Source organism: Quercus lobata, chromosome 5, assembly GCF_001633185.2.
Source record: "Quercus lobata isolate SW786 chromosome 5, ValleyOak3.0 Primary Assembly, whole genome shotgun sequence".
Taxonomy (NCBI): Eukaryota; Viridiplantae; Streptophyta; class Magnoliopsida; order Fagales; family Fagaceae; genus Quercus; species Quercus lobata.
The window spans coordinates 21,209,565-21,234,504 of NC_044908.1; the positions used below are offsets into that span (position 1 = coordinate 21,209,565).

Consider the following 24,940-nt stretch of genomic DNA (forward strand, 5'->3'; position numbering starts at 1 on the left):
ACCAAATTTCACACCCAACTAGTATGTTAACTTATGATTAGATGTATAATAAAAATAGTATTATTAATACATTTATGTGATAGTGATGTTGCTTTCATCATAGGTTAACAACTTAGTAGAGTGTGAACTGAGATTGAAGTGCCCATACTTCTTAAAATAAACCACACTATCCAAAACTTGAAAAATAATTTCTTTTTTTTTAAAAATCTTATGTTTTACTTTAACCCTCCTTTCCAAATGAAATTCTCATTTTACACTCATTCTTCTTGCTCCTCACTTGGAAGAATATCTTGGAAACTAAAACAATATAGTAAAAGGGTAGTGTTCATTACACACACGTGCGTTTCAATTGTTTTGTGTGGTCGTGTGTGGAAGTGTGTGTGTGCAACCATTTTTACCCATCCCTACTTCTTTTAAGGTCATTGCGGAAGTGGAGACTATTATTGACCCTGGCGCTTATTTTGAGCAAGTATCATCGAAAGATCAAAGAATTTTACCTCACAAAGCTTCAGTTATCAATGGAGTGCTTGAAGTCCCAAAGATGTTTTAATTTGGTTAGGGACATTTAGGACAATATACACTTGAAGGTGCTTACACCATGTTTCGAACAGAACAATTAAATTCCCCCCACGCATGCACAGCCTTTAAAGCAAGCAAGGCAAGAGCGCAACTGTGGTGGACGCATCCCTAGAAACTTTAAAGAGTTGCAAATAAAATTTGAGTTTTTTATTGTGAAGAACATGTAAAAATCTGTTGCCTAGATACAAAGACTAACTTATTTAGGCCAAAGATTCTCTCTAACTTGACCTGTGAATTGAATTGTGATGGACGTGGAGAAGATCAAGAGGATATCACCCAGGTTATATCTATATATATATATATATATATATGTATATATATATGGTCTTTCTCCTTAGCTACTAAGACATGGGAGATAACTTATCTTCTTAAGACGATGATTCTGTCTCTTGTGATTGAAAACACTGTAAAGTTGGCTAGGACATGTCAGCTTGTAAGAAAGATGGCTTAAAAACAATGATGTGAAAGTTATATCGATAAATTCATAGTTTCAGTATTATTTCACTTTTTCTATACCGACTTTTACATTTTTTTTTTTTCTTCTTGTAGTAAATATCCTGATATAATCATGGCAGGTTGAACCTATATGTATAACCATTATTATGTAGTTGAGTGGCATAAAGAACGTAAAACTATGCAATAAGGTATATGGGTGGGTAGGTAGGATGAGTCATTAATCTTAGTTATGGGCTGAAGAAAGATTTTGAGAGCCATTGGGTCAGAAGTAGCATATCAAAATAGTAGTATGTTCTAGGCTCTCTCTAATTTTTGTTTAAATATATTGATTTATGGTGATGATGACAAAGAAAAAAACTGTAATGACAATTACCATGAACTTTGTATGTGTGCGTAGTGTACAGACTTATTTGATGATTGTATATACATATAGGTTTGAGATTTGAGAATTGTGATCTATTCATACATATCAATGATATCATATAGAAGACTGGATAGCATAACAGTGAAAATGTACTCAGAAATGACATCAAACACAATTTTGCACTTGCAATATCATTTTCATTTACTATTCTTGTCTAGGAGTTTGGTTTATTTACCATCATTGAGTAAGTGCTTGGACCAATTATCCCAAAAGTTCGTTTTTTATATATGTCGTGCTAACTGATAGCTCTGAACATTATTCACGAAGTTAATTAAATTGGAACCTTATTCAAACCCAAAATTTCTCTCTTATGAGTTCTTAGATTATTATAGTTATCAATTGTTGTGATTCTTGATTTTTCATTTATTGTTTGCTTCTCATAGAAGTATTATTTTCTTTACAAGCCTGACATATATGAGCTGCATATTCTAGTGGTGTTTGCTTGTGGGGGTAATAGAAAATTTATTGAATATCAAATCACACTGGTCACTAGGGCCACTATTCCTAAATCTTACCTGTTTATACTTAGTTTTCCTTCTCTTTCTTTAGTTTTGGCTCTACATTGTTATAGCAAACTTCAAATGCTGGTCACTAGGCCCACTACTCCTAAAATGCTGGTCCCCAGACAATCTCAACTAAATATTTAACAGTCCTAACCAGATTTTGAACAACCCCCATTCAGTTTTCACAACATAGAACCTTTGTCTATGATCATCTACCATGGAATCTCATGGTGAAGTAGACCTAAGGAGCTTCATGGATGAAGAAAGGAAGAACATCAATTTACCCAGGAGACTGTCTTTTGGTGCTCATCAAAATTCAGCTGAGCCTAGAATGCTGTTTACTTCTCCAAGGCCATCTTCTGCTTCAGCAACATCAATCCCAATACGACCAATGAGCCCGGAGACACCATGGACACTCTCCCCGGTGCGAACATCTCCCACTCAGCCTCTTCTTTATCATTGCATAGCCTCTCTTCATCGCCATGAAGGTAACATTTTCTCTATCACACTCACAAAAGATTTTATATTCACTGGCTCTGAAAGTAAACGCATCCATGTCTGGAAGCAACCAGACTGCACTGAAATGGGTTACATAAGGGCTAATTCTGGTCAAGTTCGTGCCATCTTGGCTTGTGGAAGAATGCTATTTACCACACATAGTGACTGCAAAATTCGCGTATGGAATGTGTCGATCACAGACAATTTTCGACCAAAGAAGATCACTACCTTGCCTCAAAGAAAATCATTCTTCTTGTTTCCAAGAAAGAGCACACTCCAACACAGAAACATTATTTCTTGCCTAGCATACAACCATGAAGAAAAGCTGTTATATACAGGTTCATGGGACAGAACAGTTAAGGCCTGGAATATCTCTGAAAAGCATTGTGTGGATTCATTTGTGGCTCATGATGGTCATGTCAACGCAATTGTTATCAATGAACACGATGGGTGTGTTTTCACTTGCTCCTCTGATGGTTCAGTGAAGATATGGAGAAGGGTGTTTGGTGAAAGCTCTCATATTCTCACCATGACACTAAAGTTTCAACTTTCACCAGTTAATGCCTTGGCTTTGAGCCTGTCACAAAGCACTTGCTTGCTGTACTCTGGCTCCTCAGATGGGCTTATAAACTTTTGGGAGAAGGAAAAGATGTCTGGGAGATATAACCATGGAGGGTTTTTACAAGGTCATCATTTTGCTATTCTTTGCTTAATAGCCATAGGTGACTTAGTCTTTAGTGGTTCGGAGGATTCAACAATCAGGGTATGGAGGAGAGAGGAAGGAAATTGCTTACATTCATGTCTTTCAGTCATTGAAGGACATCATGGGCCAGTGAGATGCTTAGCTGCTTCTTTAGAGTCAGATAATGTGGTTAAGAGTTTGTTAATTTATAGTGCTAGCTTGGATCAAACTTTTAAGGTATGGAGGGTCAAAATTTATCCCACTGAGAAGGCAAACTTGGAGGACCCAGTGAAAGATCAGCAAAGAGAAGCTGTGGAGTTTGAGATGAGTCCAGTTCTATCACCATCATGGGTAGAGAAGAAGCTTCAAGCAGATCATTTTCAGTAGGAGAGGCAGTTGCTGGAAACAATCCAGACCATGTAAGGTTTAGTTTAGTATGATTTTGTGGTTAATAATATTGAATCTAATTTGTTTTCTAGTTACAAAATCTCCTTTCTATTTAATCCACCAGCCCAGTTTAGCTGTTCCACCCAACTTGTAGTAATGAATTTTGAGGAGGTTCAATTAAGAGGCTTTTAAGTTTTAACTAGTTTTTTTCTGAGATTGTCCATGTGCACTCACCAGCTGCACTGGAAATCAATAAAAATTTGGGACCAACTTTTGTAACATAGAGAAATTTGGCACTCCATTCACATCATTCTTAATTCATCATATGCATACGTGTGGTACACGTGACTGACTGATGGCTTATAAACAGTTATAAGCGTTTATTTCACTGTAGATTCTTTCAAGACTTCCACCCATTGCAATTAAAGACTTTGTATACACACTTCATCACATTTAACTTCATTTTCTATTAGCTTTTACCTCTTTTTGAAAATTTGTGATTGTTGCTAATTACTTGAAGCAATAAGGAGTGTGACTCCTACACTCACCAGAATATAATACGAAATATCAAAAGAAAATAAAACTGGTGGATAGAAACACAGAAGTTGAGCAAAATGGCTGAGAACATTCTGTAATAATAGAATACCTCTTTTTTTGGGGTGTTTGTCAGGGGATAGTGTAGGACACTCGCTATAAGGCCGATAATTCTTCAAGGATTGCAGTCAGTAATTACCACCAACATTTGGGATATTTAGATACTGGCAGCGTGAAAAATATGAGCAAGACATGCTTTGCATGGTGATACCTGGCGGGTTGAATAATTCCAACTCTATGATTTAAAAATGAAACGCAAATTTTCTCTTCCTTTTACAATTACAATAGCAGGAAAATGTGCAGACAAAGCAAAGGAAGGGGGAAAAAATCAATAACCAAGAAAATAGTCTCCATTTGAGCTACTATCAGATGATGAATACACAATCGGCAAAGAATTAAGTCTAATAATCATAATCAGCCTGCAGACATCTTATTTGAGCTACTATAAGATGATGAGTTCCAATACACAATTCAAGCAAGATTTATCATGCTGGTACAGATAGAGTTAGTTTCTACTTTGACTTGAATTTCTCTCTCAAATTTGGTTGTTTATGCAATGCCCTTTGAGGAGGCCCAGGGCTCAAAGTAAAACACAAGTATTTTATGCAACATAATTCCAAGTTTCAAATCATTGTATACGCTACTTTGGTAACATACTGCAAAAGTTAAAAAAATTTAGTATTTATTAGAGGAAATTGGTATATAGATTCATTGAAGAACTACAAATCTGGAACCAGGAGTCTGAAAGCAGTCACGTAAGAGAACACATACGAAAAGAATATACTAAAATAATTCCCAAAGAATAACTTAATAACTTTTGCATTCATGGTTTGCTACTAAAAAGAAAAGCACATTGACATCTAGGAAAATGGTTCAGTCCACTTGCATATTTTCAGGAAAAGGTATTGAAGCACAACAATGATAATAACCATTTTCATCAAACGTAAATCTCTGCGAAAGATGAGCTTCATGGATAAGATACTCCCCCCATTCCTCTGATCCAAACTGTTTGAAAATACCACGTGCATCAAAAGAATCAGCATTTCTAGTCCATTTCTTCCTAAACAGTAAGTTCCATATGTTAGTCACAGCTGTGAGAAAAGAGAAGCCAAAAACAACTGCAACACTGGGAGCATCTAATAAGTACCAGGAAAAAGAAAGGAAAAAGGAAAAAAAATGGTAGTCACACCTTTTTCTATGCCTCGCATTCATCACAGTGGCATGCAACTGCAATTCAAGGAAACAGAAAACCCACGTTATTTGCACATTCAAGATTCATATGATACTATTACCATTTTAAGTTCTTATAAGGGGGAATTCATATGGCCATAAAATTCTAAACAAACTCTAATTTTGAAACAACATACAATTACAATACAACACTCTTGAACACCCAAAAAACCAAGTATGCCTTATATTACGGATCCGTTTGGGATTCGCTTATTTTGCTAAAATTGAAAACTTTTTTCTGAAAGTACTGTAGATAAATGTAAAAATTAGTTGAAATAGTACAGTAGGGCCCATGAATAGTACCAAAAAATGTAGTGAGACCCATGAATAGTAGCAAAAATAAGCAAAATTGTAAAATAAGTTGGCAAAAATAATCTTTGCCCAACGGACACTAAATATGCAGGAATTATGTAAGGGAGTAAGGCTTTATAAAGGGATATAGAGCCGACTCCAAAGTTTTGGGACAAAGGCTTTTGTTGTTACTGTTGTTGTTGTTCTATGTCAGGAAGTATAAATTGAAGAAGAATGCAGTAAGATAATGTAATCCTTCACCAGCAGGTAATAGTTCAAGCTGGTGTTTTTAATTTTTGAACATAACAAAACTGGTTATTGGGTTTGATTTTGTATCTTACTATACACATATTTTACTCAATAGTTTACATTATAATTCAAATTATATGGTATATATATATATATTTTTTTTTTTACTTTTCTTTTTGGCATCTCCAATCACCAAAATGGGTCCACAGTTTGGCTCATTTAAATATTGACCCACCACCGGTACAGTTAAATAACTGGTCTAAATTCAATCTTACAGTGCAAAGTGAACAAGCATCAATTAATGCAATGACCAAAAGCAAAACACACGAAGAAAAGTTCTGATATATGTCAAGAAAACTTATATGACAAGAAGCTACTTAAAGAGAACTCAGCATGAAAACAAGCTAATGATGGTATATCACAACCTCAAAGGACATCAGCAAATATTTGTTCATATCTCAAAACACGTAGATGGAAACATTTCGTCCAGTAACAAGCTAAGGATTGTATATCAGAACCTCAAAGAACAATGTCATTTTACGTAAATCTCAGGAAATGTATGAGAATATTTAGAAATCTTAGAAAACAAATAAGTGTTCCCCAAAAACGATATGAGCATTAACAGCTAAAACTGAGGCATAGAAAAACTGCATTTTGACCTTAGCAAAACGTTGGGAAATTTCAATAAGTCCTGTTCAGATGATAAGGTCAAATGAATTCATTAAAACTATAGATGAAAACTCTGAAACTTCACAGCTGTTTTATTTATTTATTTTTTTAGAAATTAATAATTAATTTTATATTCCAAGGCCTCCTTAATTTTTATCTCAAAATTTGAATATCCCATAATTTCAGAGAGAGAAAAATGCATTAGTTTAACAAAAAACTTTTTAATCCTCTCCTACTCCCTTTGTCACCACGCACCACCCCCTCCCACCCCCCACACACACACACCTCAAAAAAAAAAAAAATCCTCTCCTTTGACACTTTCTCTATTTTCCAGGTTATATATTGACATCAATAGATAAGCATGAACAAGCACCCATTGACCACCTTCCTAGGCACTTGCACTTTTGGAAAACTTGAATTTGTTTAAGGAAATAGTAGCACTGATGCATGAAGAATAAGTACTGAATTGGCTGAGAAAGTTTCAAAAGCTATCATACATGCTTCTCACATTAAGAACTTCAAATTCATGCAGTGACCAAAGTACAGTCACATATGCATGCATTGTTAAAACTTCAAGTACAGCAAAAGAATCTTATGGGAAGCACACGTAGCTCAAAAGCATAAAGCATAATTAAAAAAAAAAAAAAAAAAAAAGGAAGGGAAGGATATAAAAAGGTAATATATTATACCTTTAACTTTTGATTAGCATCTTTTTCAAGGACCAGTCCAGCTTCAACATATGCATCAGTAATGACTTCTGAGAAAGTTCAAGAAATTCAAAAATACTTATTCCACAGAAACAACTTAAACCTAATTAAAGAAGATAGTATTAGTCTTTCTCATTTGTTAGTACAGACAAAATTTTGGATACGACAAGCACGTAACAGTCTCTCCTCACTGCCAATTTCTTCCACAGGAGCATAAAGAACACGGGCTTTGGCCAAAGAACCTCTCATGCATTCCTACGAAGACATGAAATGAGCTCGTCAAGGAAAATATCATCTTCCCTCACCCATTGCAAACATAACAATGAAACCACCTTCCAATGTGCCAAAATCTAGAGGGTTTTTAATCCATGAATGTGATTTTCAATAAAGAGCTCAAACATTAAACTATTTTCTACTTAATTCACCGAAAAATAAAAAATAAAGTAGATGATTGGTCAGCATATAACACATCTCAACTTAAACACACCTCCCAATGCTTAACAAGATCATTCACAATTAAGGTATAAACGGCATATGACACACCTTAACCTAAACAAATTGAGATATACATTAACTATCTAACAACTGGTGTACATGTACTTACACATATCTATGCACATCAGCTTTGGTGACCACTGTTGTCAAGAAGTTTGAAGCATGATATCTTTTCAATGCATATTCAAAACATATATAGGACACAACTATCTTTTTTTTTATATATATATATATAAGATGATTGGTCAGCATATAACACATCTCAACTTAAACACACCTCCCAATGCTTAACAAGATCATTCACAATTAAGGTATAAACGGCATATGACACACCTTAACCTAAACAAATTGAGATATACATTAACTATCTAACAACTGGTGTACATGTACTTACACATATCTATGCACATCAGCTTTGGTGACCACTGTTGTCAAGAAGTTTGAAGGATGATATCTTTTCAATGCATATTCAAAACATATATAGGACACAACTATCTTTTTTTTTTTATATATATATATATAAGTATTGGACACAACTATCTTACCCTTTGGACATAGAAAAAGATCTTACCAGCCCCTTAAGCCTGATAGAGACAGGCCGATTATCCAAAGCATCCATCACTTTTGAGGAGATACTCTGGGAAGAAATATTACACATTGATGTCAAGCAGTGCCACTTCAGCCACATCTACCTTATTCAGTATAAAGTTGTTACCTGCAAAACCTCAGCAGCTGCACTAACACGGTCCTTGTTCCACAATTTTAGCATGAGTACAGTCAAGTGAAACGTTTTTGGTTTAATGAATATGGATTTGTCAATTCCCAAGTCGGCTGAGTGCAACATGCAGCAGTGTTTGTTAGAGGAGGAAGAGGATGAAAGAAAATAAAAGAATTGATTCTCTGATGATAAAAATGCAAACAGATGATCATCTGTGAGTCTTAAGAAAGATACATACAAATATAATCATGAAAACACACATGATAAATAACCAGGTAACATAAATATGATATGGGGGAAAAAACATTTGCAGTTGCATTATAAAACCCCATATATGAGCCTTTAAATCAATGCAATCACAAACAAAAAATAAATACTTATATAAGTGAAAAAGGATGTTAGGTGGCACCATGACTAGGCAAGTAGTAAGAAAAATATAATATACACACACACATACGCACGCACGCACAATACTAAATCCTGCTACAGCTGACCAGCTAAAGAACAAGACCACTGCACAATCTCTTGATATAAATATTTTAAGCTCCTTAGGCATCATGTAATATAATTGTTGGCATACCAGATAAAGGAGAAGACTTTGATGATTTAGGGGCATAACTGACAAGAGGTATTTTACTCCTCTTCACTTTAACATGTTCATTGTCATCATCAGTTTTGAGTTCAACAGCAACATCAGGTTGTTTATCTAACTGCCGGTGCCCAGCTTCATTGTCAGTAGCATCTTCATTTGAATCACTATCCCAATTCTCATCTGGGCAACCATCACCATTCCCCAATATGGAATTCTGAAAATTCAGAAGCTTCTTAACCAGTTCAGGGTGTACAGCCAATGGAAGTGATATGAAGTGAGAGTAATCAAGATTTGGGCTTTTAACTGCCTGTATTTGAAGGGAGAAAAGAAGAAGAAAAAAAAAGTTAGTGATTAATACAACATTATGTGTTTGGGTTGAAAATCAAGAAAATAATGCTGAAGAAAACATTTAACAAATAGTGTATAAAATAATTAAGAATGTGATCTAAAAAAAAAAAAAAAAAACTCAATTCAATCCAATGTCATTGACATGAAATATTCTAGAAGGATAAAAAATATTGCATTCCTCATAACATCTTTTCGAAAATCATATTAATAGACAACTGACCTCATCAATTATAGTTTGTATCTTTTCTGAAGCACTATTGACACTTTCAATTGAAGGGCCTTCAATGGCTGCAAGATTATCATGTAAAACTTAATCAAAGGACAATAAAAACATCACATTCACATATTCTAAAAAGTAGTAGAAATTTTACATAATAACCAGCAGTAAATTATATATGTTATGATACAATTATGGAAGAAATTTAACACAGTTGAAGGCTTTAAATCAACAATTTATCATAATGACCATATACAAGATTCACATTGATTATAAGAAACCCAAACTCACTAATAGAATCATCCTTCTTGGATGATGGAAATATAATTTTAACTCCCATCTCTTCTTCAATCTTTCTCTGTGTAGATCCTCTGAGGGAAAAAAAATTATAAGGAAATGAATGTTTTACTGTAGTACAAAATTATTTACATGCTGAATTGTGTACCCTTTTCCTTTTATAAACCGAATTAGAGAAGCACCAACCTGCATATCAAATATAGAGCATTAGATCAATTTGAAAAGAATGAAATATTAAAATCTTAAGTTTGAAGGAGCTGGCTATCAAGTATTCCAAAAAGTGAGAAACAACTGAGCAAAATGGTAACTATATAACCAGGATAAGGTCAATAAAATTTTGATATTATTTCTTACTGCAGCTTTGCCAAAAGCATGAAATCCATCCAGCATTTCCAATGACAACAACTAAGGAGGGGGGAACACTTCTAAATTGGTTAAAACCATTCCATGCCAAAGTGCTAACTTTTCCAGAACCATATTTTAGAGCATCCATGCAGGATTTCTTGAACCATCAATTTTGGCATTTAACATTTCCTGGCAAAACTATATATGGTAGAAAATATTCTCAGGGAAAATGATTTGTTTCCTATTGTTTGGTTGAGAATCTGTAAAAAATATTTACTCTGATAGTTGCACTGAAAATCTCTATGTTAAAACTCACAAAAAGTTAGTAGACAGTGGTGGTGGAAGGATTTTTTTTTTTTTTTTGGGGGGTTGGGGAAGGAGAGGGGGGGGGGGGAGGGGGGGGGCTCGTGGAAATGAAGGGCGGCAGTGGGAGTGGGGAAAGGAGATGTGGTAAGGGAGTAAGAGGGAGTAAGAGGGAGAAAGGTGACGGTATCGGCAGGGAGAGGAGAAGGGTGGTAGTTGCAAGGGGAGTGGGTAGTGGAGGGTGGTGGTGGTGATGCAGAGGAATGAACTAAGCTGGTAGTAGCAACATGAGGGAGTGGAAAGTAAGAAGGTGGTAGTGTTAGTGTGGAGGAGTGGTGCGGACACCACACGATGACACATCTGTGGAGACTATCTTTATCATTTATGTTATCTTTATTTGGGTTTATCTTTAGTATTGGATTAGTATTTGAGATTGTTAGGATTATCGTACTAGTATTTGAGATTGTTTAGGATTTGTTTAGGAGAGTTTATCTTTATCATTATGATTCTTGGAAGCTGCATATAAAGCTCCAGACGGTTCCTTTTGTATTTTACAGATTATTATTATTATTGAGATTATTTTCATTGATTTGTTTGGTGGTGATTCCAAACACCTTAGGTGGGAAGCCTAAGGTTTTACGGTGGGACTAATTTAGGTGGGAAGCCTAGGTTGTCCTACATCAAGGAGGAAGAGGAGGAAGGTGTTGGTGGCAGCAGCAAGGAGGAGGAGAAAGGTCAGGATGACGCCACAAAGGGGAGGGAGGTGAGGTGATAGACATGGCATGGAGAAGTGAGGGCTGGAAAATGTTTCACTTTTTGAAGGCATAAACCATTTTACACCATCTTAGTGTAATTTTCTGTTGAAAGAATCTCCCATTAACTAGCAATTTTTCGGGAAGTACTTTACACTGCCATAGAGATAAGTATAGAAAGAAGGATCTGACAACTGTCAGCAATATATATTGCTGCAATAGGAAATGATTTACTTACTAATTCAATTGTTGTCATTGCTTAGAGAGCGCACCCAAAAAAAACCTTCCATGAAGAGTTATGAAGGTTAAAATGGGCACATGATAGACTAATATCTTCAAGAATGAGGAAGTTGAAAAACCATACATATAATTTGCATATAAATACAGAACTTAGAGGCAATACAAGTACCAGTTTTTTTTCTTAAATTCGCAAATAAATGTTAACTACTGATAGATTTTAGACTGCAAAGCAACTGAAATTTTGAAGTTAGGAAAACGTGTACAGTTAACAGTTCTGGACAACCGCCCCCCCCCCCCCCCCCTCTTTCAAACAAAAAAAAAGTAATAATAACAAACAATTACATTGCAATAAACAAGAAAAGCATGCCACCAAAGTGCAATACAACTGCTGCCAATGAGGTCCAATGTGCATTAGAAGTAAAAAATTAATGAAGAACCCTGTTGTTTGATAAAGTTAGCTCGTTACACCAACCAACACCTTGACAAGAAAAAAGGCAATTGAGAATGGGCACATTGAAAAGCATAGCCAACAAATTCATGCAGAAAAGTTAGCAAATGGGCCTGATAAACATACACACATATAGATAGACAATTTAAAGAAGAAGAAGCAACAGCAAGAACTAAACTATTAACATCTAACCTCAGCTGAAATTGAATGCTTTTCTGATTCTCCTTCCAAGACATTATTATCTTCATCACTATACTGCACTGTGCTGGAACTGATATTTGAGTCTGTTTTTTCAGTCACCGGTTCAGCTGACTTCATAACATGTTGAACATTAGAAACAATGCTAGATGTGCTACACTGCACTTCTTGAACTTGACTTCCATCTTCTGACTCCACTATTACATCCTTTACCAAGCATTCTGCAAATTTACACACTAATTCATAGGCAACAGCAGAGGTAATATATCATCAAATTTCCTTTGATAAGTCTATTGTTACAAAAGAGTACAATGATCCAAACTGACGGGTTTTTGATTTTGTAAAAGCCAATTCTCAACATAGAGAACATTACAACAGGAGGATAAAAACAAGGTTTTATTTATCATGAATGATCCGGCAGTAGGCCTTTTTATAAGTTGCACAAACAGTTAATGATTCTTACAGGGGTAGAGGTAAAGCTCATTTGGAGAAACAGAGTTTTTTTTTTTGGGATAATTTAGAAACAAAGAGAAATCTTACTACAAGCAAATCACTATGATTCAATTCAAAAAATCCATAAATTGATTAAGATGTGATGACATAAATATACAACTTTACATCTAGGGAACATATAAATGACAAGACCAAATCTGTGGATTATCTTTGTCTGAGTTTCTTATATAAAATCATAACTTGAATGGTTAATAAACAGAAAAAGATCAAAAAAAAAAAAAAAAAAAAAAATGAAAAAGAACCAGACTAACTCTTCAAGTCTATCAATCCAGCTCATAGATTATGATTGTGTAAGAAGATAACCAACCTTCATCGGAAACGGCTTGTGTACAGACTGGTCTCCATACAGGAGTAACTGTTTTGAGCTTTTTGTTCTGGTCTATAGCACTTTGCTTTTCCTTTCCACCACCCATTTTAAAATTATAGCTCAAACCATGACAGGCACAACATCCCTGTCACATGAATTGGTGTCACCAAAATCAAGCTTATGGCTGATCTAGATAAGCTTCACAACTACCCCTAGTCAATCTAAATCTAGTTCTGAATTAGCTGCATCATGGGAAGCAGTTTTGTCCAACAACACCTCCCTCCTTGGCCTAAAGAGAGCCATAATAACATTACAGTCAGAGGTTGACATACACTTCTCAAACCATTATCACTTTCATATCTCTTTGCAATTCAAGGCAGGACCGGATAGATTTCATGATAGACATTTTAATCCCAACTTCCCAACAAATGATTATCGAGTGAGCCATAAATAAATATAAAAAATCAATTATGTAAGACAAAAATTGTGTTCCCAAAGTTCCTAAAAGGTTGTACCCGGTGTACAAGGCTCTCCCACTCTTGTGGGGTTTGGAAGAGGTTTTTTTTTTTTTTTTTTTTTTTACAAAGAGAGAACCTTTCTAAAGAGTCCTTTGGACTCGCCTCTAGCCAGTAAAATCTATTGGCAACTAACCCCACCCGCCAGAACCACTTGCCAGGAAATCCTAGGGCATTCACCCCTAACGGGCTTTAGCAGTTTATGCTCATGCGCAAGAGCAATGGATCTGGAAGAGATTGTTAGTAGGCTTTGCTTCCTAAAATGAAATTAAACAAACACCCTCCCATGAATTATATATGCATTTTTGTCCAACCTTTTATCATATATGGTCCTAAACAACCCCTATTTAACTTAACTCACATTTTTCAATACTTACAATTAACAAAATGCTAACCAAATTAAGACATAAAATTTAATAATAATTCAAATATAATTGAATATTGAAACACAGAAAATCAAAGTTCAAAAACCTGAAAGTAATTTACTGGCCTGGTCACCACAGAAAATTTCAGCACACAGTCCACTCTGCAACAATTGCTTAACAAAATAATATAGCCATTTTTTTTTCTCTCAAATAATTAAAAAAAAAAAAAGTTAACATTTCTAACCATGAAATTAGACTTATTATAATCAGAAATGTCTTTAAAAGCTGTTGTTTTAAAAGTGCTGTGTGTGCATACTTCTTTATCTAATAAAACCCAAGACTTAAACCCTGTTTGGTTCTCGAGAAAAGCAAAAAGAAAAAAGTTTCGAATCTTATGTACCTGAAGAGAGACCTCAAAGATATCATTAGGAAGGAACCTGAATTTTGTTTTTCTTTTCTTTTTGTCGTTGAGAGAGACAAGAAGCGAAGAGAAAGGAGAGCACACGTGTCTTGTCACCGTGCGAAAATGGGACGCTATTGGTTGATGATTTATCCAACTTTGCAATTTTAGGCGTTTGCTAATGTTGTTCTAATTAAGTGTTGTTGTGCAGTTGTTTAAATCTTAAAAATAAAATAAATAAATAAAACCGAACATACCCTAATATTTTTAACACTTTTTGGGATTTCTTATAGATTTTTAGAGATTTGGGATGACGGGTTATGTTAGCGGGTGGCAAATGCTTTTAAGGTAATTATTAGTAAATTATTTTAAGAAAGTTTTGATTCCATTGTTGTTAGAAATATAAAAAATCAGGCAAAAAATTAATTATTTTTTCTTTTCCTATAAATTTTTTTTATGTGATTGAATAATTGAGTTAGCTGTGTGGAGTATACTGGTCTAGCACCTCTTTCATCTTGTCATAATGTTTGGGTTTGAATTATACTAGGCTCATTAGCGTTGAGACCGTAAGCCAACGAGGGAATCCTGTGGTATATACTGCTTGATAGAATTTTTTTTTTTTAATAAGATGTGATTTACCTCTATGATCTTATCTTTTTCTTTTCAGCAAAAAGTAATAATAAAAAATTGATAATTGATTAAGCTTTTGCACCCATTTTTCTATTCTCAAATCAGATTAATTGTGTTGGAGTCACAAGCAAATAGGCAATGCCCTTGAACATGAACTTGAAGCATCACGTGCTCCGTCTTAATTACTTGTTATGAACCACTAATCAAATGAGAGTATCAAATAACAAATATTTTGAATTTTAAACTTCTCAAACTTCTAGACATTGAGTTGTAATGTTTCTCTAATTTTTGTCACGTATCTATTTTTGCAAAACCTAACTTTTGGAACGTCGTACACACTTCTTTTATTTTCACAATGTTTATGTAGTATGAATACTGCAATAACAAACGCAATTGTGATGTCAAATTAAAGTAACTATTGGTATGATATAAACTAATTGTTTTTTTTTTTTTTTTTGAGAATCGATATAAACCAATTTTTATCTATGTTATATGTATGCGATGCCACAAAATAAGTTTATGTCATGCTGCCGAATGAATTATCTCACACTAGCCGACTAGCGTAGTATATAGTGCGCTTCTCATTGTTCGCAATAAATGTATGATGTACATCATGGAAAGACAATATAATCGTAGTACTTCGATGGTGAGAGTGACTAATCATGGTGATTTTTTATTTTTTTTTTGAGTAAACAGCTTCTCATTGTTCGCAATAAATGTGTGAGGTACATCATGGAATTGGAAAGACAATATAATCATAGTACTTCGATGGTGAGAGTGACTGATCATGGTGAGTGTTTTTTTTTTTTTTTTTTTTGCCGTAATACTTATTAGAACACAACAAAAAATAGTAATATTAGTGTTTTAAACCGAATTTATAATACATTATTTAACCCGAGTAGAATTGCAAAAAAGGTCCAGCCTTTGTAACTGTAAACTGTGGTTATAAATAGCGGACACTAAACACACAACCAACATGAGATAAACATCCTTTCTTTTTTTTGAGTAAACAGTAATACTTATTAGAACACACACGAAAATAGTAATATTAGTGTTTTAAATTGGGTTTATAATACATTATTTAACCAGAGTACAATTACAAAAGGGTCTAATCTTTGTAGTTGTAGAATGATTATAAGCGGATACTAGACACATACAACCAATGTAAGATAAACATCTTTTCTTTCTTTTGAATAAATAGTAATACTTATTAAAACACACATGAAAATAGTAATATTAGTTTTTTAAATCAGGTTTATCATACATTATTTAACCAAAGTACAACTACAAAAGGGCTTAACCTTTGTAATTGTAAATTGGGGTTATAAACAGTGAATACTAAACACACACAACCAATGTGAAATAAACATCCTTTCTTTCTTTTTGAGTAAACAGTAATACTTATTAAAACACACACGAAAATAATAATATTAATGTTTTAAACTAAGTTTATAATACATTTTTTAACTATAGTACAACTACAAAAGGGCATAACATTTGTAGTTATAGACTGATAAGTTTTTGATCAGGTTTGATTGGGTAGAATTATTTTTTAATTTTTTCTTTTTAGGTAGAAAATTGATAGATAGAATTTGGGCACATATTAGTGACTTAGAATGAAGATCAATAATGGGTGTAAATGCTTAAAAATTGATGTTGGAAGAATGGGAGTTATAGAGAAAGAGGAATAGAGGCAAAAGCAAAATTAATTACTTGGTTTGTTTTGATGGCTTATGTCCATGATGTAAAGTTTTTAGTGATTACGTCTTTATTAACACTAGTCGCAAATTCACGCGTTGCGCTTAATAATATTATTGTTTTAGTTATTATTTATTATCAGTTGATTTTTCATTATCTTTTAAGTTAATAAAAACCATACATATACTTTTTCTTAAACCTTTATACATACATATATATCTTTTTTAACGTGAATCTTTACATACATAAACTCTATATATTCCAATTCTTTATATACATAAAAACATAGATGTGTGTATGTATATATATTATTTATTTAATGTGAATCTTTACATATATAAACTCTATATATTCCATTTCTTTACATACACAAAACCATACACATTAAGTATATATATTATTTACTTAATGTGAATGTTTACATATATAAACTCTATATATTCCATTTCTTTATATACGTAAAACTATAGACTACTACTCCATAATGATAGTGGCTAATTAATTTTATCATTTTTTATAATGCAATATGTTGAATAAAATAATATGAGAAGAAAAAAAGTAAAAATAAAATATATAACAATAAACACCAAATTAATTATCTCTATTAATTATATTACAATTTCATTTATTTGAATTTAAATAAAATATTATGTGTTTAATTTTTAAAATAAAAAAATAAGAAAACATAAATAATTTAATTATATGGAAGATGTGGCTGAGTTTAAATATTGAATAAAATAAGATAAAAAAATGTAAAAAATATATATATATAATAATTGTAGGGATGTTAGGCCCAGTAGAATATATTGGGCTGGTGCCCCAGTCTGAGGACACCTCATAGTTTGAGGATGGATAAACATGTTATTGAGGTCAACACTAATAATTAAAGGAAGGGATCTAGGCATGATGTTCTAGGGAGGTGATCTCAGGAGGAATGCTTCCTCGGTTGAGCATAGCTGAGGTCAGAAGGTGCAGTCTGACGTTAAGAGCAACATTCCAGACAATTCCACTGATGATGATAAGTATAAAAAATGAACAAGATAGAGGAGGCTATGAAATATCTAAAGGGAAAGCTGCTACCACCGCATTAAATGTTCTGCAGCTAACTCTCTAGTTTTATTAATGAGAAAGTGATACCTGAACAGTAACTTTTAGTCTTATAGTTACTCCCCAAAGACTTCAAGAAGGTGCTGATGGGACAAAGATCAACACTAGCAATCTAATCTACACATGAAGGGTAGAGATGAAGGAGGAGGATAGTATAAAATATAAAGAAAACCCTAAGGGGAGGGGATCGGAGAATTAAGAGAGAATTACTGTAGCAATAAGAACTATACTTGTAACCAACTTCAAGAATTATATACAAGAGCTGAACTCCTCGGACTATGCCGAGGATAATTTTTATGAGATACATCCAGTTTATATTTACTTTATTGTCACTTGGATCCACGAGAATTGCTACCCAACTCATTAGAGCCTAGTTTTCCAACCCATTCTTTACAAATTCATTATATTGGACTCTTTGGGTCTAGATCCTTTTAACTTTTGGGCTTAGGACTCAAATCCGATCCTTACAACAATAAACACTAAATTACCCAAATCATGTTATGTAATAGAATAATAAATATTATATTCATATGTATTATCTTTAATTTTTTATAACGCAATAGGATAACATTTAACAATCAAAGAGAATAAAAAAATTTAAAACACAAAACTAAATCGTATCAACCCAAAGTAAAGTTATAACGAACACAAAAATGTATCAACTTAAAGTAGAGATGCAGGAAAAATAAAAAAAATACTCCAAACAATATTGAGAGAGAGAGAGAGAGAGAGAGAGAGATGACATTTTCATAAGGGAAAACTATGCAAAAAATAGAAGAGAGAATAACAAATTTATAGTAAGATGAAGTGAATATGAAGAGACAAAATAAAAGAAGATGAAGGGAAAGATGAATAGTGATATTAAGTTTGAGGATAGTGGAGAGATAAAAAGATAAGGGAGGGAAAGATGAAGAGACAAAATAAAGGAAGATGAAAGGAAAGATGAATAGTAATATTAAGGTTGAGGGTAGTGGGGACTAAGGAGATGAAAAGGTAAAAGAATGAGAAAGATTGGAGAAAGTATAATTATTAAAAAAAAAAAAAAGTAAACGTTAAAAAAAATCATAGGAAAATTGGAAAGAAAAAAGATAATGATGTGGATGCTAATGTAGCTCAACTGGAGCACAACAACAATTAATACTACACTTCAACTTTTAAATATATATATATATATATATATATGATGAATTATATACATGTTTCAATGAATTCCACCAACTCACATTAAAAAAAAAAAAAATCAAATAATATTAACTAAGTCTAAGCTTATTCTAGATTAATCCTATAGATGATTGCATTGGTTATGGATAACGTCACTAGAGAGTGGGCAACGTATATATGCATCGAGAAACATGTCTATCCTTATGAGGATAATGTGTGAGCATAGTAACCTAGTGAGGTCATTTACTAAATAAAGACTAAAGAGTAATATTGGTACATGTGAGTTTGCATTTTTTGAGCATGGGTTGCACAACTTTTAATTCGAAAATGAAATGGGTAGAATGAAGCCTTTTCTGAGAGAAGGAACAATATATGGAATCATGGATCTCGATATGGGCTTCTCGTATGTTATAGGTACCTGTGAGGACACAATTTAGTACCGAACCAAAACAGTATCGGGTTCGTACGTAAAGGGCCCAGACAATATGATTTTTAGAGCGTGGGTGTAAAGAACTAGGCTAACCGTAATCTATCCTCCAAAGACTCGCTTTCATGAACGTTCAAGGTTTTTCAGTTGATACCTTGGATATTCCTCCCTAGTGACTAGTACAAATCATTTTTTCTCTTCTCCCTTTTTTCTCTCTACTTTCCGTCTCTTGTTCTTTCTCTCTATTTTTTCTGTCTCGATCCCCCCTTTTCATGTTCTTCTTTTAGTTTATATACCTCCCTTTGCGCTCCATCCTCGCCGCACACGTGTAGGTTGCGTTCGGAGGATTTCTTTCTGTCCCATCTGGCACCTCCTGGAACTTCCTATGGGCAGCTGTAAGGCTGCTTCCCCACTGTTCAGGTATCACCTCCACATTAATGCGGTCAGAGAGTTGGTTGAGAGGTCATTAATGCGGAGGTAGCTGTAGTTTCAGATATTTGTTTGCCTTATCTCTTTCATCTTTAGTCGGCTACTCTACCCTTTGAGATGACTGAATTCTGAGATCTGATCGCAGCGAGACCACATCTTAATCATCCTCGGACGAGATTGTCCTCGGACGCGTTCTGCCGAGGACCATGGTGTCCTCGGACGGGTATACGGCCTTAGATGGGCCACTGGCCCAACAATCCTGAACCAATTCTGAATCCTATGGGCCTATTAATCGAACGATCCCCACAGTACCTTTTGAGCTTCTTCCCTCAAGCCCCTGCTGTTTTTACATAGGTGCCGTTTGGATTTCCGCTAAATCCAAAGCTGCGTTTTTCCTCTTTTTTTTTTTTCCTCACTTCACGCATACCAGGGGACAACCAGCACTGTTCATCACTGTTCACACACTAAAAAATATTAAAAATGGGTCCCACGATACTATTCACACATTTAAAAGTTATTTTACTACAGTACTTTCAGTTTTCAGTTTTAGCAACAATAAGTTCAATCCAAACGGACCCATAGTCTACTCGACATGAATTAGGAGTTAGTTACCGTTGGTGACGATAAACTGATTTAACATATTGTGTTGTGGTTGGGGCCATTGGGTTTTGCCATTATATATGGTGTTTCAAGGGCTTAGGCAAGATGAACTTTGACTCTAACTTCATGTCTTTCTCTTTCCATCGTAATATGGTATTACTCTATTAACAATTTAACTCAACTTTATTTTTTTGTTGCTACATTTTTCTTGTGTCCACATCATTATTTTTGTTGTAACTCAACTTATTTGATTTTTGTAACTGTTTTTACACTTATTAGTCTTTGTAATTGTATTTTAGAGTGCCCATTTTTTTATTTATAGTAGACAAAAAAAAAATTATATATAATTTTTTTCAAGATCACTGAACACTCTAACCATAACATGGAGTTGCCACTACTCACGAGGTTGGAATAACATTTATGGCTCACCAGTTACCTGCTCCTAGATTCGAATTTAACGGGTAGGATACTATTATGGTAAACATCAAGTAAGGAACACTCACCCCTAATATGGGAGGGGAGGGGGGAGGGGGGAGTGTTCAAGAGCATACTGATCTTTGTCCTAAGGCATTTATGATCACACACAATTATTCTCACCCCAATTGTTGTAGGTGTTAGCTTGATTGCTTCCATCAGGAGGAGTCCATCTCAAAGAAGAAGGCACATGGGCCCCTCGTTACTGGTCTTCAGAAATTCTTGAGAATTCTTCAAACGTTATTGTCTTAGAAGATAGTTTTTGTGGGTGGGTGCAAATCTTCCAAACAATTATACAAGACAAATGATAAGTCTAGGATCACCAAATTTCACACCCAGGCCAACTAGTATGTTAACTTATGATTGGATGTATAATAAAAATAGTATTATTAATACATTTATGTGATAGTGATGTTGCTCTCATCATAGGTTAACAACTTAGTAGAGTGTGAAATGAGTTGAAGTGCCCATACTTTTTAAAATAAACTACACTAACCAAAACTTGAAAAATAATTTTTTTTTTTAATCTTATGTTTTACTTTAACCCTCCTTTCCAAAAGAAATTCTCATTTTACACTCACTCTTCTTGCTCCTCACTTGGAAGAATATCTTGGAAACTAAAACAATATAGTAAAAGAGTAGTGTTCATTACACACAAGTGCATTTCAATTGTTTTGTGTGGTCGTGTGTGGAAGTGTATGTGTTCAACAGTTTTTAGTTTTTACCCATTCCTACTTCTTTTAAGGTCATTGCGGACGTGGAGACTATTATTGACCCTGGCGCTTATTTTGAGCAAGTATCATCGAAAGATCAAATTTTTTAACTCACAAAGATGTTTTAATTTGATTAGGGACATTTTAGGACAATATACACTTGAAAGTGCTTACACCATGTTTCGAACAGAACAATTAAATTCCCCCCACGCATGCACAGCCTTTAAAGCAAGCAAGGCAAGAGCGCAACTGTGGTGGAAGCATCTCTAGAAACTTTAAAGAGTTGCAAATAAAATTTGAGTTTTTATTGTGAAGAACATGTAAAAATTTGTTGCCTAGTTACAAAGACTAACTTATTTAGGCCAAAGATTCTCTCTAACTTGACCTGTGAATTGAATTGTGATGGAAGTGGAGAAGATCAAGAGGATATCACCCAGGTTATATCTATATGTATATATATGGTCTTGCTCCTTAGCTACTAAGACATGGGAGATAACTTATCTTCTTAAGACGATGATTTTGTCTCATGTGATTGAAAACACTGTAAAGTTGGCTAGGACATGTCAGCTTGTAAGAAAGATGGCTTAAAAACAATGATGTGAAAGTTATATCGACAAATTCATAGTTTCAGTATTATTTTACTTTTTCTATACCGACTTTTACATTTTTTTTTTTCTTCTTGTAGTATATCCTGATATAATTATGGCAGGTTGAACCTATATGTATAATCATTATTATCTAGTTGAGTGGCATGAAGAACATAAAACTATGCAATAAGGTATATGGGTGGGTAGGGAGGATGAGTCATTACTCTTAGTTATGGACTGAAGAAAGATTTTGAAAGCCATTGGGTCAGAAGTAGCATATCAAAATAGTAGTATGTTCTAGGCTCTCCCTAATTTGTGTTTAAATATATTGATATATGGTGATGATGACAAAGAAAAAAACTATAATGACAATTACCATGAACTTTGTATGTATGCAAAATGTATAGACTTATCTGATGATTGTATATACATATAGGCTTGAGATTTGAGAATTGTGACCTACTCATACATATCAATGATATCATATAGAAAACTGGATAGCATGACGGTGAAAATGTACTCAGAAATGACATCAAACGCAATTTTACACTTGCAATATCATTTTCATTTACTATTCTTGTCTAGGAGTTTGGTTTATTTACTATCACTGAGTAGGTGCTTGGGCCAACTATCCCAAAAGTTCCTTTTTTATATATGTTGTGTTGACTAGTAGCTCAAAACATTATTAACGAAGTTAATTAAATTGGAACCTTATTCAAATCCAAAATTTCTCTCTTATGAGTTCTTAGATTATTATAGTTATCAATTGTTGTGATTCTTGAGTTTTCATTTATTGTTTGCTTCTCATAGAAGTATTATTTGCTTTACAAGCCTGACATATATGAGCTGCATATTCTAGTGGTGTTTGCTTGTGGGGGTAATAGAAAATTTATTGAATATCAAATCACACTGGTCACTAGGCCCACTACTCCTAAATCTTACCTGTTTATACTTTGCTTTCCTTCTCTTTCTTTAGTTTTGGCTCTACATTGTTATAGCAAAGTTCAATGTACTAAAGAGCCTAAAATACTGGTCCCCAGACAATCTCAACTAAATATTTGACAGTCCTAACCAGATTTTGAACAACCCCATTCAATTTTCACAACATAGGACCTTTGTCTATGATCATCTACCATGGAATCTCATGGTGAAGTAGACCTAAGGAGCTTCATGGATGAAGAAAGGAAGAACATCAATTTACCTAGGAGACTCTCTTTTGGTGCTCAGCAAAATTCAGCTGAGCCTAGAATGCAGTTTACTTCTCCAAGGCCATCTTCTGCTTCAGCAACATCAATCCCAATACGACCAATGAGCCCGGAGACACAATTGTGTGGATTCATTTGTGGCTCATGATGGTCATGTCAACGCAATTGTTGTCAATGAACATGATGGGTGTGTTTTCACTTGCTCCTCTGATGGTTCAGTGAAGATATGGAGAAGGGTGTTTGGTGAAAGCTCTCATATTCTCACCATGACGCTAAAGTTTCAACTTTCACCAGTTAATGCCTTGGCTTTGAGCCTGTCACAAAGCACTTGCTTGCTCTACTCTGGCTCCTCAGATGGGCTTATAAACTTTTGGGAGAAGGAAAAGATGTCTGGGAGATATAACCATGGAGGGTTTTTACAAGGTCATCATTTTGCTATTCTTTGCTTAATAGCCATAGGTGACTTAGTCTTTAGTGGTTCCGAGGATTCAACTATTAGGGTATGGAGGAGAGAGGAAGGAAGTTGCTTACATTCATGTCTTTCAGTCATTGAAGGACATCATGGGCCAGTGAGATGCTTAGCTGCTTCTTTAGAGTCAGATAATGTGGTTAAGAGTTTGTTGATTTATAGTGCTAGCTTGGATCAAACTTTTAAGGTGTGGAGGATCAAAATTTATCCCACTGAGAAGGCAAACTTGGAGGACCCAGTGAAAGATCAGCAAAGAGAAGCTGTGGAGTTTGAGATGAGTCCAGTTCTGTCACCATCATGGGTAGAGAAGAAGCTTCAAGGAGATCATTTTCAGTAGGAGAGGCAGTAGCTGGAAACAATCCAGACCATGTAAGGTTTAGTTTAGTATGATTTTGGGGTTAATAAAATTGAATCTAATTTATTTTCTAGTTACAAAATCTTCTTTCTATTTAACCCACCATCCTAGTTTAGCTGTTCCACCCAACTTGTATTAATGAATTTTGAAGAGGTTCAATTAAGAGGCTTCTAAGTTTTAACTAGTTTTTTCTGGGATTGTCTCATGTGCACTCACCAGCTGCACCGGTAATAAATAAAAATTTGGGACCAACTTTTGTAAAATAGAGAAATTTGGCACTCCATTCACATCATTCTTAATTCATCATATGCATACGTGGGGCACATGTGACTGACTGATGGCTTATAAACAGTTATTAGACAGTTATAAGCGTTTATTTCACTGTAGATTCTTTCAAGACTTCCACCATTTGCAATTAAAGACTTTGTTTACACACTTCATCACATTTAACTTCATTTTCTATTAGCTTTTACCTCTTTTTGATTTTTTTTTTTTTTTTTAATAAGTGCGTCTTTTTGAAAATTTGTGATTGTTGCTAATTACTTGAAGCAATAAGGAGTGTGACTTCTGCACACCCCAGAATATATTATAATATGAAATATCAAAAGAAAATAAAACTGGTGGATAGAAACACAGAAGTTGAGCAAAATGGCTGAGAACATTCTGTAATAATAGAATACCTCTTTCTTTGGGGTGTTTGACAGGGGATAGTGTAGGACACTCGCTATAAGGCCGATAATTCTTCAAGGATTGGAGTCAGTAA

The 24,940-nt window shown here is 34.3% G+C and overlaps 2 protein-coding genes across 10 annotated transcripts; one reads left to right on the forward strand and one right to left on the reverse strand.

The window, feature by feature from the left end:
- Positions 1-693: 693 nt before the first annotated feature.
- On the forward strand, positions 694-24,335 carry LOC115991965 (protein JINGUBANG-like). 3 transcript variants are annotated; one of them, XM_031115977.1, is made up of 2 exons: positions 694-2,873; positions 23,504-24,335. In XM_031115977.1, exons 1-2 carry the CDS (start codon positions 2,180-2,182, stop codon positions 24,157-24,159), a joined length of 1,350 nt encoding a protein of 449 aa, XP_030971837.1. In that variant the 5' UTR covers positions 694-2,179; the 3' UTR covers positions 24,160-24,335. The 3 variants fall into 3 exon arrangements, with proteins under 3 accessions (XP_030971837.1, XP_030971838.1, XP_030971836.1); XM_031115978.1 differs by having other exon boundaries at positions 694-2,858; positions 23,489-24,335; XM_031115976.1 differs by lacking the exon at positions 23,504-24,335 and having other exon boundaries at positions 694-3,620.
- On the reverse strand, positions 4,789-14,487 carry LOC115991963. Of its 7 annotated transcripts, none has more exons than XM_031115968.1 (14): positions 14,323-14,450; positions 14,029-14,083; positions 13,043-13,187; positions 12,217-12,443; positions 10,085-10,122; positions 9,931-10,010; positions 9,643-9,710; positions 9,063-9,381; positions 8,480-8,595; positions 8,336-8,401; positions 7,434-7,524; positions 7,252-7,319; positions 5,313-5,350; positions 4,789-5,183 (listed from the first exon to the last, which is right to left on the reverse strand). In XM_031115968.1, the coding sequence occupies exons 1-14, from the start codon at positions 14,346-14,348 to the stop codon at positions 4,997-4,999; spliced, it is 1,524 nt and encodes a 507-aa protein (XP_030971828.1). In that variant the 5' UTR covers positions 14,349-14,450; the 3' UTR covers positions 4,789-4,996. The 7 variants fall into 7 exon arrangements, with proteins under 7 accessions (XP_030971828.1, XP_030971833.1, XP_030971827.1 ...); XM_031115973.1 differs by having other exon boundaries at positions 4,880-5,183; positions 13,043-13,331; positions 14,323-14,453; XM_031115967.1 differs by having other exon boundaries at positions 4,880-5,183; positions 12,217-12,458; positions 14,323-14,451.
- Positions 24,336-24,940: the final 605 nt, after the last annotated feature.

Excerpts from the sequence above, each read along its gene's own strand:
- LOC115991965 (XM_031115977.1), top strand. The coding sequence starts at position 2,180 with ATGGAATCTCATGGTGAAGTAGACCTAAGGAGCTTCATGGATGAAGAA. Across the intron at positions 2,874-23,503 it reads TTCATTTGTGGCTCATGATG|GTCATGTCAACGCAATTGTT; the intron begins GTCATGTCAACG and ends TGGCTCATGATG.
- LOC115991963 (XM_031115967.1), bottom strand. The coding sequence starts at position 14,348 with ATGATATCTTTGAGGTCTCTCTTCAG. Across the intron at positions 12,459-13,042 it reads ACAAGCCGTTTCCGATGAAG|TGTGTAAATTTGCAGAATGC; the intron begins GTTGGTTATCTT and ends CCTATGAATTAG. Across the intron at positions 9,711-9,930 it reads CAAGAAGGATGATTCTATTA|CCATTGAAGGCCCTTCAATT; the intron begins GTGAGTTTGGGT and ends ATAATCTTGCAG.